This window comes from Bos javanicus, chromosome 28 (assembly GCF_032452875.1).
Source record: "Bos javanicus breed banteng chromosome 28, ARS-OSU_banteng_1.0, whole genome shotgun sequence".
NCBI classification, from domain to species: domain Eukaryota; kingdom Metazoa; phylum Chordata; class Mammalia; order Artiodactyla; family Bovidae; genus Bos; species Bos javanicus.
The window spans coordinates 44,079,039-44,097,102 of NC_083895.1; the positions used below are offsets into that span (position 1 = coordinate 44,079,039).

At 44.7% G+C, this 18,064-nt stretch overlaps 1 protein-coding gene and 1 long non-coding RNA gene across 5 annotated transcripts in view; both read right to left on the minus strand.

Annotated features, from left to right (window-relative positions):
- Window positions 1-2,385: 2,385 nt before the first annotated feature.
- On the minus strand, window positions 2,386-6,248 carry LOC133240569 (uncharacterized). The gene is made up of 2 exons (XR_009734258.1): window positions 3,685-6,248; window positions 2,386-3,651 (listed from the first exon to the last, which is right to left on the minus strand). It is a non-coding gene; the product is annotated as an uncharacterized LOC133240569 (long non-coding RNA).
- A 14-nt stretch (window positions 6,249-6,262) lies between these two features.
- The window catches only part of FRMPD2 (FERM and PDZ domain containing 2), a 103,142-nt gene continuing 91,340 nt past the window's right edge, over window positions 6,263-18,064 (minus strand). For 3 of the 4 annotated variants that reach the window (XM_061405618.1, XM_061405616.1, XM_061405617.1), the window contains 4 exons: window positions 17,668-17,766; window positions 13,964-14,307; window positions 9,691-9,972; window positions 6,263-7,085 (listed from right to left, as the gene is read on the minus strand). In XM_061405618.1, the coding sequence (XP_061261602.1) occupies window positions 6,977-7,085; window positions 9,691-9,972; window positions 13,964-14,307; window positions 17,668-17,766 (834 nt within the window). In that variant the 3' untranslated portion in view covers window positions 6,263-6,976. The remainder of the gene's footprint in view (window positions 7,086-9,690; window positions 9,973-13,963; window positions 14,308-17,667; window positions 17,767-18,064) is intronic. The other variant, XM_061405620.1, reaches the window with a different exon arrangement.

Here is an 18,064-nt window from a genome sequence, read left to right on the forward strand (position 1 = left end):
ACTGCCAAATTCTAAGAGAGGAGCTGGACACATGCCTTTCAGGCCTCATGTATTTGGTCTTCTTGGTCTGTGCCAAGCCCTGTGCTTTGCAGCAAAAATCCAGGTGTTGCCATCTTACTGCATGTTATTAGCTGGACAGAATAGGGTGCATGCAGAAGGCAACTTCTTTGTTCCTTTCTAATGTCTTTCGAACTCAGTGCTCAGATGCATTTTCCCCCATGGGGTCTTGCATATAAAACCTTGGGCAGGTCTAACGTTGAGCACCCAGAATAGTCCTTTTCAGTGAAAGACTCCTTCTGACTTCTTATCTAACTCCTGGGCTCTCTCTATCTTGAGGCCAGAACTGCTTTGGGCTAGAAACTGGCATGGGAAATGGGCACTTCAGTTTCTCCTTTCTTAACCAAATTCACACCCACATTCTACCCTCCAGACCCAGCATCTGACACCTCTGCATCTGGAATCCAACACAGGGCCCTCTGCTGACTGTTTGTCCTGAGAAAATCCTGGGCTTTCCCTAAGAATTTCCCCAAGAATTCCTTTTTGAGATACCTCCAATGGCAGCTCTGGGTCTTGGGTAATGTTGCCATTCGCCAGTTGTTTATAATGCCCTCCCTCTTTTCAAATGAAGAAAGGGCCGCCTTCAGGTCATTCTGAAACTTCCTATAGAACACGCCCTGCCAATACATGAGCAGTCATGGCATGGTTGAAGCAGAGTAAAGAAGACCACTTTTCAAAATTAAACTTTTTTATTTTGAGATTATTGTAGATTCACATGCAGTTATATGAAACAGATGATCTCCTTACTCTTCACTCAGCTTGCCCCAGTGGTAGCATCTTACAAAACCAGCAGGACATCACAACCAGGATATTGACATTGATGGATCCATCCTGTTGTTCAGATTTCTTTTGTTTTACTTGTACTCATTTTTATGTGTGTATTTTAAGTTCTATAAAACTTAAAATTTACATACATAATACTGTACATCAGCTGTATTTCAATTTTTTGAAAAAGCTCTACATAATTTTATCATAGGAGTAGGTTCGTGTATCCACCACCACAGTCAAGATACGAAACACTCTATCACCATCAGAATGGCGCCCCTTTATAACCACACCCACTTCCCTCCTACCTGCCCCTCCTCCCCGCTTCCTCCTAAATCTAGAGTAACCACAAATCTATTCCCCATTTCTATAACTTTGTCACTTTAAGAATACTATATAAATGGAATCATGCTGTGAAAACTTTTGCGATTGACTTTTTTTTTCAGCATAATTCCCTGGAGATGCATCCAAGCATGAACCAATAGTTTACTCCTCTTGGTGTGAATGTACAAAAGTTTGTTTAACCATTCACCTGCTTGAAGGGCATCCAGATTATTTGCAGTTTTTGGCTCTTACAAATAAAGTTGCTATAAACATTCATGTACACGATTTTGTGTGAATATGTTTCCATTTCTCTGAGATAAATGCCTAATGTGCAGTTGCCGAGTCCTATGGTAATTGTATATTTGTGTTTTTATAAAGAATTGTCAGTCTTCCAGAGTGACTGTATAATTTTATATTTCCACCAGCAATGTATGAATGCCCAGTTTATCCATATCTTCACCAGCATTTGATATTGTAATTATTTTTTATTCAACCATTCTGATAGGTGTATAAAGATATCTGTGGTTTGACTTTGCATTTCTCTAATCACTAATGAGATTTAACATCTTTTCATATGCTTCCTTGTCATTTATATATAATCCTCAGTGAACTATCTGTTCATTTGCTATTTTCAAATTGGATTTTTTATATTCTACTGTTAACTTTTAAGAGTTACATTCTAGATACTAGTCTTTTGTTGGATACATAGCTTGCAAATAATTTCTCCCAGTTTACAGTTTGTCTTTTCATCCTTATAATAGAAACTTTCACAGAGAAAAGGATAGATTTTTCATTTTTCCTTTTATGGACTGTGATTTTGATGTCAAGTGTAAGAATTCATTGCCTAGCCCTAGAACCCAATCCAGGGTTTCCCAGGTGGCACAGTGGTAAAGAATCTGCCTGCCAATTCAGGAGACACAAGGGATCCAAGTTTGATACCTGGGTCAGGAAGATCCCCTGGAGGAGAAAATGGCAACCACTCCAGTACTCTTGCCTGGAGAATCCTATGGACGGAGGAAACTGGAGGGCTGCAGGCCATGAACTCGCAAAGAGTTGGACACGACTGAGTATGCATGCAGCACAGCAACACGAGAACCCAATCCTTTCCTTTTATTCTTGTAAAATTCTCACGGCTTTACATTTATATTTGAGTCTGTGATCCATTTTGAGTTTGTTTTTGTTTAAGGTGTAAAATCAATAGGGTTAATGGGGGATTTCTGTTGTTGTTTGGTTGTGGTGTTTTGTTTTTTTTTTTTGGTCTATGTATGTTCATTTATTGAAAAGCCATTTTTTTTCCCATTAAATTTCTTCTGTATCTTTGTCAAACATTAATTGGGAATACTTGTGCAGGGTTATTTCTGCATTCTTTATTCTGTTCCATTGAACTATATGTTTATCTCTCTGATAGATTATACTGACAAAGTATAGATTATACTTCGATTATTGTGGCTACATAGTAAACCTTATTATTTAGTACAGTGATTCTTCGCACTTCAGTCTACTTTTTCAAGATTATTTTAGCTGTTCTAAGGTTTGCACCTTTTCAGAACATTTTTAAAAATAAAAATATAAAATAAAGTTTATAAAATGGATTTCAGAATAAACCTATCTATGTCTACAAAATGCTTTCCTGGGAATCTGATAGGAATCACATTAGACCTGTAAATTAATTTGGAGAGAATTGACATCTTTACTGTGTTGAGTTGGGAAGGCCATTTTTGCTCTGCAGTTTAGTGATGAACGTGGGTATGTTTGAGCAACCTAATACAAATAGTGTGCTGGCAGATAATAGAAGCTTAATAAATATTTTTGGCAGAAAGGAAGGATGGGAGAGCCTGGCAAAATCTTGAAAAGCTTGCATCAGTGGTTCCCAAATTTAGCCACACATACAATCCTCTGCTGACAGTAAAAGTACAGATTTCTGGGTTTCACCTCAGCCTACCCTGCTGGTTCCGACTCTCCATGGTTGAGGCCAGTGGACCTCTATTTTTAACACTCTCTATAATTGATTCTCAGGTACAGTCAGGTTTGAGAACATACGATACAGAAACTAGACATGGAAGCAGTTTGCAGGCAATGAGCTGAGTCCCTTAGGACCACACTGTTCTTTTTGATATTTGCCCTGAAACAAAAGAAGTGGCAGCTGAAATTAAGTTCACTTAAGGCAAATGAACAAGTCCTTCAAGAAATATGGCTCAAAATGAGTAAACAGCCCTGGAGGGAAGGGGAAGGTCCTTTCCTATAAGGAGAAAGATTAAATTCATTTTGAAACTGTAGCCACCCATTTCTTTTTCAAAGACAAAATAAGAAACCAGAGTTCAGAAGACTGCAAGCAGTTGCAAAGTTGTAAATACTGTTATTTATTCACTGCATTGCCTACTTGATTAATCCCCTAACCTTGAGGCCCATGAAACTGTGCATTAGGGCCCCCAGGGAGCTGACTCCAGCCCCCAGAGCGTTGGAAACATGACTGTTCAGATGCCTGCAAACTTCTTTCCAAATAACCTATCAGTGCCTGCAAACTTCTTTCCAAATAACCTATCAGACTTTTCTATTATAAAAGAAAGTGAAAGTGAAGTCACTCAGTTGTGTCCGACTCTTTGTGACCCATGGACTGTTGTCGGCCAAGCTCCTCTGTCCATGGGATTCTCCAGGCAAGGATACTGGAGTGGGTTGCCATTTCCTTCTCCAGGGGATCTTCCTGATTGAACCCAGGTCTCCTGCATTACAGGCAGATTCTTTACCTTCTGAGCCACCAGGGAATCCCTTATATTATAAAGAAAACAGGAAATTATAAATAAAATTACATAGAGAAGAGCTCATAAATTAAATTTTTAAGCACAGGTTTCTTTAAACCTTTGTCATTGTTTTTGTTTGTTCTTTCTCTCTGCTGCTTCAATTTTTTTTTCAGTGTAAAATTCATTACTTAAGTAATAAATATATAAAAGTAAAGGAATTTTTAACAAAATATTCCCCTAATTCCATCACCCAAACACTGGGCAATTTCTACTAATATTCCTTTGGTTCACCTTCCCTGCTCTTCACTGTATTCCTCTGTGTGCATACACACTTTTCTGTTGCTTTTTATTCAGTTCAGTTCAGTTCATTTCAGTTGCTCAGTCGTGTCCGGCTCTTTGTGACCCCATGAATCACGCCAGGCCTCCCTGTCCATCACCAACTCCCAGAGTTCACTCAGACTCACATCCATCGAGTCAGTGATGCCATCCAGCCATCTCATCCTCTGTCATCCCCTTCTCCTCCTGCCCCCAATCCCTCCCAGCATCAGAGTCTTTTCCAATGAGTCAACTCTTCGCATGAGGTGGCCAAAGGACTGGAGTTTCAGCTTTAGCATCATTCCTTCCAAAGAAATCCCAGGGCTGATCTCCTTCAATGGACTGGTTGGATCTCCTTGCAGTCCAAGGGACTCTCAAGAGTCTTCTCCAACACCACAGTTGAAAAGCATCAATTCTTTGGCACTCAGCTTTCTTCACAGTCCAACTCTCACATCCATACGTGACTACTGGAAAAATCATAGCCTTGACTAGATGGACCTTTGTTGGCAAAGTAATGTCTCTGCTTTTGAATATGCTATCTAGGTTGGTCATAGCTTTCCTTCCAAGGAGCAAGCATCTTTTAATTTCATGGCTGCAGTCACCATCTGCAGTGATTTTGGAGCCCAAAAAAATACAGTCTGACACCGTTTCCACTGTTTCCCCATCTATTTCCCATGAAGTGAGGGGACCAGATGCCATGATCTTAGTTTTCCGAATGTTGAGCTTTAAGCCAACTTTTTCACTCTCCTCTTTCACTTTTATCAAGAGGCTTTTGAGTTCCTCTTCACTTTCTGCCATAAGGGTGGTGTCATCTGCTTTCAACTAGCATACAATTTGGAGTTCTTATGTCAAACATTTTCCTAAGTTGTGACTTTTCAGTATTTACTTTAATTACTCTCTTGGCTGCATAATATTCAATAGTGCTAATATACCAGAACTGCTCTCTTTCACCATGTTGTCTTTAGTATTACCATATTTTATTCTATTACCATTTCTATTCTATACTTTTTTTACCAAAAACAATTGTTTTTATACTATTAATGATATATTCTAAGGCATTCCAGCCATTTTTAGTTTGTTGTTTTAATCAATAATAATGAGATGAACATCTTAAACAGACATTTTCTTATTCTGAATTATTTCCTTGGGATAAATTCTCAGGAATATCATTGTTAGGTCTTTGGGCATAAGTATCTTTATGACTTTTGATATTTCTTAGAATACCAAAATCACCAAAATTTTGCCAAAATTGGATAGTATTTTTTTTAATTTTGCAAATGTGGTGGATGCAAATGTATATATTGGCATTCATTATTTTTTATTAGAATGTGTCTATCGTTTGTATTTTTATCATATACATTGTCTATTTAAATACTTTATTACCCTATTATAAATTATAATGACCTTTCTAAATATTATAGATATTAATCTGTATTCACAATTATGTAAATGTTTCCCTATCCACTGCTCCTATTTTTACATTAATTTTGTCATTGTTACTAAACAGAAGTTTTAACTTTTCCAATATTGTCAACTTTGCAATTCTTGTTTGTTATACGCTTTGTCTATTGCGGGCTACCAGAGAAAGTTACTATGCCTCTGTAGATCTGATAAAACCAGAGTCTATTTTCTACCAGTTTTCCTATGCTTGTTTTAAATCAAACCGTATGTAGTTTTCGTGGATGAAGTGAATTTGGAATCTAAGTCATCCCTTCCAGCTGTTTCCGTTCTGCCTGTGGAGCTGGCCTCTGCCCCGCCCTGAGGCCCTGACTGCTGTAAGCCCCCGTCACAGAGCACTCGGTGCTCCTTGGCTCACACTGTGGTCCACCAAGCCTGTTTCTTCTGTACACTTGAGAGCTCCAAGTTTTAGGACTTTAGTTTCGCTATGGTGGTGGCTATCTGGTAGCAGTGAATCTGCCATTTCACTCTTCCTTTTTTCTTATAGGGTCCCGTCTTGTTTTTCTTTCCTATAATTTTTAGAATCAGAGCCCCAAAAGGAAAATGTTCTTAAAAGAATGTATAACTATTTGGAATTGCATGGGAAAAACACAGACATGGAATTGCATGGGAAAAACACAGACAGATAACAAAACATATTACTCCCATGGCCTTTGAGCCAAGTCTCTCATCAGATTCCTTCAAGGAATCTGGGGGCACTTTGAATACCATGGAGATTCCTTCAACCAATGGAGAACCCAAAAGTACCAGCTGCAACAAAGCATGTGTCCCAGAAAGTGTGACCAGTGCACACTTGTGGTACAGTGAGAATGTACCCTTCACTGGTTTATCTTGATGTGAGAGGTTGATTCTCAAATTCTTTCACCAGAGGAAGTCCCACTTTGAGCTCGCAGGGGCATGTGCATGCACCTGCATTCACACACACACACACGCAGAGCTTTATTCAACATAAACCCCAGAACTAAAGAAGGTCGCAATCACTATTCAAAAAATGAGTTTCAGAAGTGACAGGCATGGTTTGTTTGTTTGTTTTTTTGAAGTTACTTCTTAAGTGGGCCAGACCTTCCATCCCAGGTCACCTTCTCAGCTGGCCTCCTTCCTGATTGTAGAGTATGTGGGTACATTCTTTAGACCAACATCTGAGGCTCTTCCATGTGATCAGGGTCAGAAGTATGTCCAGGCAGAAACCCTTGGGTTCTGCCTCTGGAGACTGTCCTGCTTTTTCTGTTCACCTAAAACAATAGCAGCTTTTACTGGATTGCTTTGCCATTTGGCCAGCAGCCTTCCCTAAACAGAACAGTTCAATTGTCTTTTTAATCTTACTGGACAGCAGTGGTTTTTTTAGCCTCGGAAGAGAGAAGCAGGAGGACGCATGACATGTGATGGAAAGACGTCTGTGTTATACAAGTCCACGTGGACAGGCACATTCTAGGGGAAATGCAAAAATGCACCAAAAGGGTAATCAGACAGCAGAGGTGTGAATCTGCCCCTCATGGCTGCATGATCTAAGACAAATTAAATAAACCTTCTAAGCTCCGTTTAAAAAAGAGGAATAAGAATACCACTCAAAGTTGAAGATTCAATGAAGTTATTTATAGAAAGTACCTATATACTATTACCGTCTTAATATCTAAAAGAACCAAACAAAATAATTTGTTACACAATTTTAAAGGATGCATGACTCCATCCATAAGCAAAGTCCCATTATACCCTCCAAAACGTCTCCGTACTTCCAGGATGAAAGAGAAAATGTATACAACAGAGACCCTTAACCTTTGGGAGATTTATTCTCCTGGAGAACTTGGAGAATGTTAAAAGTTACTTTTTCCAAAGATGCAGCAAGTCAACATTCTAACTGTAGAGCTCCCCACTTGCCTCGAAGCACACCTGTGGGCAGCTCCATGGAGCCCAGGCTGGGAACTCACGCCTTGAGCCGCCCACAGGCCCGCCTTCTGTCAGCAGGGAGAATAAGTGACCACGACAGGAGTCAGCTTAACTACACCCCAAGCCATCGTCCATCTGAGGGCTATTTAGTCACCCTGAATCTTGACATCTCTGCCATAAACCAGTGCTTCTCCTCACCCCAACTCACACCCCATGCTCGGGCACAAGCTCTTTGTCTACAAGGGAAAAAAGAAAGACAGTGTATTGAATGCACTAATAAGGCTGCATCATCTCACTGCTGTAATTTCCTCCTTTATGATTTATGATTAAAAGCAGCTAACACTTTTTGAGTTCTTACTACATGCCACACAGTGTGCTAAACGTGACTCAAATTGTCGTCTAGCACGCCCAGGAACAGCACGCGGTGGATTTCATTATCTCCACGTGGCAGTCAGCTAGCTGCATCTTAGATGCTTTAAAGGGGCTTCCCTTGTGGCTCAGCTGGTAAAGAATTCGCCTGCAATGCAGGAGACCTGGGATCGATTCCTGGGTTGGGAAGATCCCCTGGAGAAGGGAAAGACTACCCACTCCAGTATTCTGGCCTAGAGAATTCCATGGACTCTACAGTCCATGGGGTTGCAAAGAGCTGGACGTGACTGAGCGACTTTCACTTCACTTCATTTCACTAGATGGTTTAAAGTCTCTTGCTGCAGGTCATCTAGTCAGTGAGTGAGTGGCGGAGCCTAGCTTGGAGCCGTGCTCTCACGACTCTGATCTCTGCCTCCTCCCTTCAGGGCACTGCAGATCTCCTAGGACATTCTGTAAGTACTGACACTTTCGGTCCTTAACTGTTTCCCCCTGGATCCCCAAAGCATTGCTCACCCTATTTTCTTTAACTCTCCAGCCCTGAGGAGCCCCCTCTAGGAAGACTGCCCTCCACGTATAAGCTGCTCTCTGCTTGCTTTACACTTTTGTGAACCCATAATGCATCACTCCTCGGAGAAGGCAATGGCACCCCACTCCAGTACTCTTGCCTGGAAAATCCCATGGACGGAGGAGCCTTTTAGGCTGCAACCCATGGGGTCACACAGAGTCGGACACGACTGAAGTGACTTAGCATAGCATAGCATAATGCATCACTCCTAAAGTTGTCAGAGTGTCCAACTTTCCCATAAATGGCATGCAGGGTCTTCAGAGCCTCCATGTCATCCTCTCTATTAACGCGTTGCTTCCTATTTCAGATAAGAGCCAGCCCATTTGTCATATTTGAATTTCAAATATCCACCCACCTTATCAGCTTGCCTGCCACTGTCCTTTGAGAGTCCAGTTCAGTCATTTGTGATGAAAATGTAGCTGGGACACAATATAAATGAAAGTGAAAGGCTGTGTTTCAATTATACCTAAATCTTCACAGCCAGTGCCTTGGTAAGTTTCAGTGTGTCGTGAAAATGTGTTGACGCGAACGCTTCTTGAACGTTCAGCATTTTTCAAATACTGGAACTACCTGTGTTGTACGCACGTGAACAGAATTCGAGAGGTTAACCCTCTCTACTTGCAGCCTGACAGTTTTTGTGACACTTACTCCTCCCGTGTCTTCATCAGTCTGATCTGACTCCAGCCTGGTCATCCCAGCTTCTGGTAGCAGTTCGTGTGAACAGTTTGGCTTTCTTGATCAAGAAAGAGCTCACTGTGTTAAAACCACAGGGGACCTTGAGAGGGGCCACATCACATGTCACCAAGACTCTTCTTTGAAATACACTTAGCCCACGGGAAGGCATGAGCGCACAAAGTAACCCACCGAGAGACAGCGCTGAGGAGGGACAGAGGGCCTGGCCGCGTGCTGCGGGCAGCAGAGGTCCATGAAGGGGCCCTGAAGTGGGAGGCCTGGGGCTGGATTCTGACTCCATCACTTACTTACTGATGACCCTGGGAAAGTCCTGAATGTGCCATCGGAATAGCGTGAAGTGTCAGGGCACAGGGCTGTCGCCTTGGAACATGGAATATGATACGTACCACGAAGAGGTGTGACCCCAGGGGGGAAGCAAGGGGAACGCTATAATGCCCACGGACCATCACCCAGCAAAGTAGAGACGCGGACTCCCTCTAGGAGAATTTAGCCCAGCCGTATTCCACCCAGAGTGCTACCCACCTGAGGGGGCCCTCATCTGCGTCCTCAGCCTCCTCGAAGTCTTCCCACTTGCTCTCACTCTCATGGGACACTTCTGGAGGCAAAGACTGTGAGAAAGTACTCCAGGAACAGAACTGTGGTAAGGGAATGGTCCCTGAATCTGCCTCCAAACATTCTCCACAGGGTAGCTGGTCTGCCAGTGAAGGGTTGATAGTAAGATACACTTCATCCTTGGAGGTAGGAGAAGGGGTCCCAGGTGGATGGTGCATGTCCCGTTCCTCATTATCACTGTACAGTTCAGGACTAGAAAACAGAAATCCACGTTTCTTCCAGGGTTGATCACAAATCCCGCTCCCCACCTTCCCTTGCCTTCAGGATGCGGTCATGACATGTCACAGGCAACTGTCACAGGCTTCAGACAGTTGCTGCCAGAGCCTCCTCTGGGGTCAGGAGGTGAACAGTGGACAGGGTGCAGCCTTGACCTTGAGGAGTCCGTGATTTACTGAGAAGAGTAAGCGGTGAACAGACGTTACAATCAGGTAGTTAGTGCTACAGTACAGAATGCTATGAGGGTGGGCGAGCTCCTTACTGAGTCCAGGAGATGGTGGGGGGACTCACTAGACGACACGGATCAAAAGCAGAGCTCTGACCCATGCTTCATATGGGAAGAGAGTCAGACCTCAGGCAAGTTTATTAACTTCTCTAGAGCCTCAGTTTTTTCATCTGAAAAAATGGGAAGGTCACAAAACATATGGGAGTGTTGGAATGCTTAAGTTAAATAATTCTGATACAGCCAGCCATGGCTCCTGGTAACAGGGTAAGTTCTCAGTAAATGGAGGAGGCCATGATCACTACTATGATTATAGTTCTTTCAACAGAAGAATTAGATGGAAAGGGCCAAAGCAAGAGGCTCAGAACAAATCCAGCAGGTGACCTTCAAAGTACTTTGTGCAAATATCAGGTCCTTTTCTGAGCATTGCAAAAGTGCTTATTTGGAGAGGCAGCTAGCTGGAGTGACATTTACTCCCTGTGTGACATAGGAAGCAGGTGAACAGCGAGGCTCATTGGCGACGAAGACGCAGAAGCAATGGTGAAAGAATAAGGCTTCCAGGGGTTTCCAAAAGTCACCACACACTCCTTTTTGATTAGAAAGAGCAGTTCATGAAGATGACAGAGCATTTTGCACAGGGCTTCCAACATGCAAAGAAGGTGCTCAGAAAATATCTGTAGAGAGTCTGGTTAGAGAAGATGAGTAGGAAAATCTACAAGAAATGCAGACAGGTTGATCTTTGTACCAAACACACAAGTCCTTGTTTATCAGCCTCCTTACCCACCCCCATATCAACAGGTTGGTTTTGTCAGTATCCCCTGCCCTCCCCTTCCCTTTCCTGCAATACGTCTTTCCCTTAAAATCAGCACTGGCAACGCCCTATAGCCAAGAACTCCCAAACACCCATACAGGTGGCCCTCCTTCTGGTAGAGCCAGAGTAGCTGTCTCAGCCTGAGTTTTGCTGTCAAAGAGACATCCTTTCTGCTCATGAGAGATACAGGGTTCAAGTAAATGTGCATTTCATGTAAATATACACACACTCATGTGCTTAAAAAGGGACTATATTCTGTAAGGACATTCACTTTAAGGAAATATTTTAAAATCCCTAAGCACTTGAAGAACTTGGTTTAAAACCTTAAGCTACTCGACCAAATTGTGTAGAAAAATGTGTTTCTTTGTAAGTATAGGGAGGGAACATCATGGAAGCTTTACCAAAGGGCAGGAAATCCAGCCTGGTGCCCAGGCACACTCTGTCCCCCTCCCCCAACCCCCTCGGCAGCCAACCTGTGCCACCTTCCCTGCCAAGAAGCAGGTGGCAGCAGGGCCACGCCTGGCTGCCCGCACTTCACCTCCCACAACTGTGCTCCTCCAGTCTTTCTAATGATCTCCATGCTCTCCAGATTGGATCTGGGGCTCTAGCTGCTGGCCCCACCAGGAGAGAGATCCAGGGAAGCCATCAGCCTGAGGGGCAAGAGGCAAAGCTGCTGGGTGTCTGGAGAAGGGATGGTGATCTCCAGGGTGGCATTCTGGCCATTCTGGTGACATTCTTACCTCAGGGAGAATCACTGCCCTTCCATCCACCCTTCCACCCAGGCTCCCGACTGCTCTTGGAGCTCTGACCTGGGGTTTGCTTGTGGATGTGGGGAAAGAGAGGGGAGGCAAGAAGAGGCACAGGAAGTCAGATACTGTGTTGCTTTCTTTCTTGTTTTGCAGAGCCCTACTCCTGTGTGGCAGTAGTATGTGTACAGTGCGGTAAAAGAAGAGAACAGGGCGAGAAAAGTAGAATTTCATCTTCTTCATGAACACTCTGCATTTGCAAGGGTGCTGGCAGCTGCTTGACTGTGGAAAGTAACCACCTGGTAGATGGTAAGATCTGGCAGTTTGCTGGGAATTTCAATTGATTGGCATCTGTCTTTAGCTGGAAATGGCTGAGGAAAGAGAAGGAAAACTGACTGGTGTTGAGTTTTTGCTGTGTGCCAGGCTCTGGGCTAGCGCTCTGCATGTGTTATTTCTTTTGAAGGCCACAGCACACTTTGGAGTTACTGAGGTCTTCATTAACATTTGAGAAGCCTCAAGCTCAGAGAAATCAATTCGTCAGACACGCTAGTAAGTAGTAGAGCTGAAACCGAGGCTATATGATCAAGAAGTCAGTCATCGTTTTGATCTAAACCACTGAAAGAAAACTTCACTCGTGGATGCCAGAAGCAAAGAGGCAGTTACCTGGGGCAGTCACTTCAGAACTGAACTGTGGACATTCAAGGGAGATCCACAAAGAACCACGATCCCACCTTGGAATCCTAATTCTGACGCTGCCCACGAGCTGGGGGAACTGTGTCCAGAGATTGCTGGTCGTGTGCCATGGCTTTCCTTCTGTAGGGCGCAGCCACTAATTATGCGTGCTCTAAGTGCAAGCTAAGGCTCTCTTGGAAGAGAAGCTAACACAGTTGAATTTTGTTTGCTTGGCACAACACAGTATACTTTTAAACAATCCTATCTGGATGCTTCTAGGAAACACACCTGGCTTCTGTCTGTCACAGATCGAACCCTGTCTAATTGCATTACCCCAGCTGCTTTACACTTCCTGTTACTACTAGTCCCTGTAGATTTGCCCGTATCAGCCTTCTAGGATGCCAACAGCTAAGAGCCATTTAGTGTCAGTGGGTTTATACAATGTCAAACATGAAGCATTGTTCCCGTTGTTTGGCTGCTTTGTGCCCGTGCATCTAACTAACAACATGCCTAGGAGCAAATCGTACCCTCTCTCCGTATCCGTGCCCCTCTCTTTGCTCCTGACAGGTTTCCAAGCACCTTGGATACGTGTAGTAAATACTCATCCAACTGAATGAAAGAGTTTGTTTTCGATCAGAACAGGACTGAGAAGGACTCATCCACCCACTCAGGGGTGGATGAGCACAAAAATGCAGACTAAGTTAAAAACAAATGGCTATTAAAATGAACATCACAGGGTTTCCCTCGTGGTCCGGTGTTAAAAATCTGTTTTGCGGTGCAAGGGACACTGGTTTGATCCCTGATACAGGAAGATCCCACATGCCTCAGAGTAACACACCCAGGCACCAAACTCCAAGCCAGCACTCTGGATCCTGTGAGCTGCTACTACTGAGCCCATGTGCTGCAGCTACTGAAACCCAACTGTCCAGAGCCCGTGCTCTGCATGAAGAGAAGCCACTGCAATGAGAAGCTCTGCACACCGCAGGAAAGAGTAGCCCCTGCCTCACTGCAATAGAGAAAGCCTGTGAACAGCAACAAAGATGCACCACAGCCAAAAGATACTATTAAATAAAGAGATCTTTTTTTTAAATGAAGGTTTCAGTCTGGTTTTGAAGATGTAGGGTTTTTTTTAAGCTTCTGTTGATTATAAAGCATCATATTAGCTATAGAAATGATGATGCACACAACGGAAACTCTTTCTTATCACAAAGCTTCAGGAGGCCATGAGGGACGCAGAACAAAGGCTTGTATGCGAGGAAGAAATCCCAAGGCCTGCCATCTGTAGCCTCCAAGGATACTGGAGGACCACTGGGTGGGGTTTGCTTTCCCAAAATCTCACAAGTTGTGATTACCTCAGCTCCAGATTTCATGTTTCTCTTCTTTCATCCTCCTCTCTAAATGCCCAGAACCCTCCTGGCCCAGCAAGCATCTGAGCCATGTTAATTGTTTGCTTGTAATTTCTAGCAATGACATGCATACAATTTACAGTATGTCTGAAAATGGACTGAGCCTTACCTTCCAAGTCTCCTGATATCACAAACTGAATCACAGTTTTGCCTCAAATCCTTCTCCAAAGAGGTAGCCAATGTTGATGCCTCCATTTCTTGGTGAAGTCTGCATAGATGAGGGAAGGAATCCCGAGGATCAGTCAAGGAAGTGGCCCAGGGTCTCTCGGTGTCTTGGTCCCATTGTGCCTCTTGGGTGGCTTGTTGGAAAGACTCTGGCCGGAGACCCAGGCCCTCCCCTGTGTCTGGGGAGGCACTGTCCCTCCGGCTGTCCCCCTGATCCAGGCTGGGGCTCTGCTCCAAGTCAGTGCATGCTGCCCTGGAGAATTCTTTGTCTGCTGCGAGCACAGGTGTCTATTGAAAGAAATACTATGGATTATTGGATCCATGGTGCACATTGAGCCAAATCTAAGTGTTGCTTTTGTACCAGTGGGCACCACACTTGGTACCAATCCACCCCTTTTCCGTGCTCTTAAATGAGAGCCTAGCCTTGGTATTTCTGTGTCCACCTCTCCTTCCTTGCACCCACTCGAACCAGGCTTCGGTCTCCATCACTCAACTGAAAGATACCTAATTAGGATCTCTAGTTACCTACATCTTTCTGAAGCCAAAAGATAATTCTCTGTCTTCATCTCTACCTCTCAGCAATGTTCAACATAATTGGACCCTCCTCCTTCCTGAGAATGTCCTTTACTCGTTTACTCTACTTAAACACTGAGTTTACCCTAAGCTCCACCTTTATCCGAATCACCTCCAAGGCTCCTTCTCAGTCTCATGCGTTATCTCATTTCTTTGGGGTGTCGCATCGCTCAGCCCTCTTCTTGACTTTTTTGGTATTCCTCCCCGAGAAGATCTCATCAAATTTACAGCTCTCAGTGGCATTATCTGCTGGTAATTTCGAATTCACATTTTCCAGCCCTAGCAGATATCCCCATTGAATGCTCTATAAACATTTGTTTGCAGGCTATCAAGAACTGCTGCTTCTTTCCACGTACCTTAAAGTGCTCCCTCAAGCACATCCTGTCTCGGTAAGTGGCGCCACCTTCATTCATTCAGTTACTTGAGCCAACTCCACTCCCGGTCTTCACACCAATGTCTCGTCCAAAAATCATCCCATGGGCTCTACCTCCCAGAGTATCCTAAATCAGTCCTTCTTACAGCTATCTGGCTACAGCCCGAGCCTAAGACACCATATGTTACGTGAATCACTGCCAGATCACCTGCTCCACTCCATCTCTCCTGGCAACCTAAGTGACCTCTCCAAAGTGTGGACCAGATGAGGCCACATTTCCGCTTCACCCTTCATCCTCCCACCTCCCCAGCCCAGTGCCTTCCCATGGCAGCAAGGATGGGATCAGCACATTACCAAAACCTCCAAGCCCTACCTGATGCGGAGCCCAACCCCCTCTACAACTCCTCCCCCTCCACAGTTTCCTTCATTAACTACTGTCCAGGCACAATCCTTATCTTTGTGTCCTTCAAAAATCTAGGTCATTCCTATCTCAGAGCCTTTGCACTTGCTATGCCTCCTGCCTGAAATGACCAACTCCAGATGTTTACAGAGCTGCCTCCTTCTCGTAACTATTCTAGTTCTAAACCAAAGTCTCCCTTTCTTGTTCTTCAATCAGAGCTCTGGAACCAAGCGAATGAATGAAAATTCTTCTTCCATGTGGCCCTCAGGTATGAGGAGAGAAGAAGCATGCCCACCATTCCTCGCCTCAAACCCTCTCCATTGGACACTTCTGGATTCTCTGGTAGAAGCTCTTCTCCAGGACAGGACAACTGTTTCCCTGGCATTTACCAGATATCTGAACAAAGACACAGGGTACCAGCCCCTTGGCCTGCTGGTCTCTGAGTGTGTGAAATGTGACCCTCTCCCACCCCGTTCACTTGCCTAACACAAGTGCTGTCATCTACCTTCTTTCCAAACTAGCAGCTCTCTGCTTTCCTTCCTATAGCTCTTGTCTCACCAAAGTTGGTATAAAACGACCTCTTAGAGTCCAAGCATCAAGAATACGTGGGTCACCAAGTCCCTGTGCTGTCTCTACCAACTGTCACCCTCAGTGAAAAGTGACTGATTGTGACTGATAAGCCATAGACACGGCTTGTGCACGTCTCAGATGAGGCATCATGAGACCTAGAGAAGTTAGGCAAGTGCCCAAGGTCCTTGCCGCAAACATAGCAGGTACGGATGATTCCGGGTGTCCACGCAGACCCTCCTCCGTGAGCGAGCCCCTCCCCAGGAATTGTGTTCAGCTTAAGGGAACTGCCTCAGCCAAAGCTAGGCCCCTCCCTTGGGCAGCTCATACCCCAGTGCTGTTTGGTACAGATAGCAAAGGTACAGGCTCTTCTGTTCCAGTTAAGGACAGCTCTGAGGGGCCATCTCAGCTTCAGAGTTCCCTCTGGGGCCAGCTGAAGCCCCTGTTGCAGCTGAAGCTCATTTACTTCCCCTTCCGCCCAGCCCTGCTTCTCTCACCCTCACAAGGGTGTCCCGAGAGCTGTCCCCGTCCACCTCCGGCACAGACTCTGTGTCCTGGAAGCTCAGCAGGTGGCAATGTGCTGGGTAACACTAAGTGTCATCCCGGCTAGGCCGTAGAAAGTGAAAGTGAAGTCACTCAGTCGTGTCCGACTCTTTGCGACCCCATGGACTGCAGCCTACCAGGCTCCTCCATCCATGGGATTTTCCAGGCAAGAGTACTGGAATGGGTCGCCATTTCCTTCTCCAGGAGACTACCCAGATATTTGTTCAAATACAAATCTAGATGTTACTGTAAAGGTATTTTTTAAATGAGAGAGTTGTCTATAAATCAGTAGACTTTGCATGACACAAATAACCTTCTATAATGTGAGAGAGCCTCATTCTGTCAGTTGAAGGCCTTAGGAGAAAAATGACTGAGAGCCCTAAGAAAAATGAGTCCTGCCTCCAGACTGCCATAAGAGTCACACTGTGACATCAACTCTCTGCTAGATATCCAGTCAGCCAGCCTATTCCACAGAATTTAGACTGGCCAAGCCCCACAACAGGGAAGCCTTGTGTGCTGCAGTCCATGGGGTCACGAAGACTCGGATACAACTGAGAGACTGAACTGAACTGAAGCCCCACGATTACCTGAGTCAGTTCCTTAATCTCTCTCTCTCTCTCCACACATGCACACACATATCCTATTTGTTATATTTCTCCCAAGAACCTAATATAGGCATCAACATAATAATCTGAATTTTCCAGATTCCAATGCCTGTCTTCTCTGCATCAGACTATACATGCCTAATCCATGTTTTAGAAGGGTGGACTTAGATCCTTCCTATTTTCCCCTCCATTTCATTCTTCAGAATGGAAATTCTTACCTCCCCTTTGTCTGGTTTTATATGCACTCTCCTTGTTCCTGGTTTCCCCTCTCTGATGCCTGGCTGCCTCTGATGCCAGAGAACCCAGCTCTAGAAGTTTCTCAGTTAAGGTTTAAGTATGTAATCAACTACGGGAAGACCTAAATATTGGGAGAGACAGAAGCAGGGAGAGGAAGGGAGAAACAGGGCCTTATGAGCTTGTCACAGACTAACTGAGGTTAGGGTGGTGAGCTACGTTCCTGCCCAAATGAAATAAGATGGCATTGAACCCTATTGAAGGCAAAAGTCAGGCTTCTCAGGACCCACCAGACAAGAAAGGGGCGCCTGAAGATGATGCATGTGGAGAGAGCAGAGGGCAGCACCCCTTACCTGCCAGCCCTGGTCCATCTCAGGCAGCGCACCTGGAGGGGGTCGGCAAAGCAGGAGCGTGACTTCCTGTGAGGCGCCTCGAAGTAAATGGAGCACCTCCTACCAGAAAGCAAAACCTATGGTTAGTTATGGGGCTGGCCTGGCTGTGGGGGTGTCCTCCTCTGTGTTCCCCACTATCTCTCTGGCCCCTCCTCTCCCTACCTTGTTCTGTGTCTTGGCTGCAGAGAACTTTGGAGAGCAGGGCTGTGGGCCTGACTTCCCCAAATGCATGGATCTAAGGCCACAAAATGATGAGCCAATGCTGAGCTTTAAATGACCAAGGTCTGCTCAGGGCCTTTTCACAGCAGCGTCTGCCAATACTGATGCCTCTTCTTCAGAGAGAAAGAGTGATTCTAGC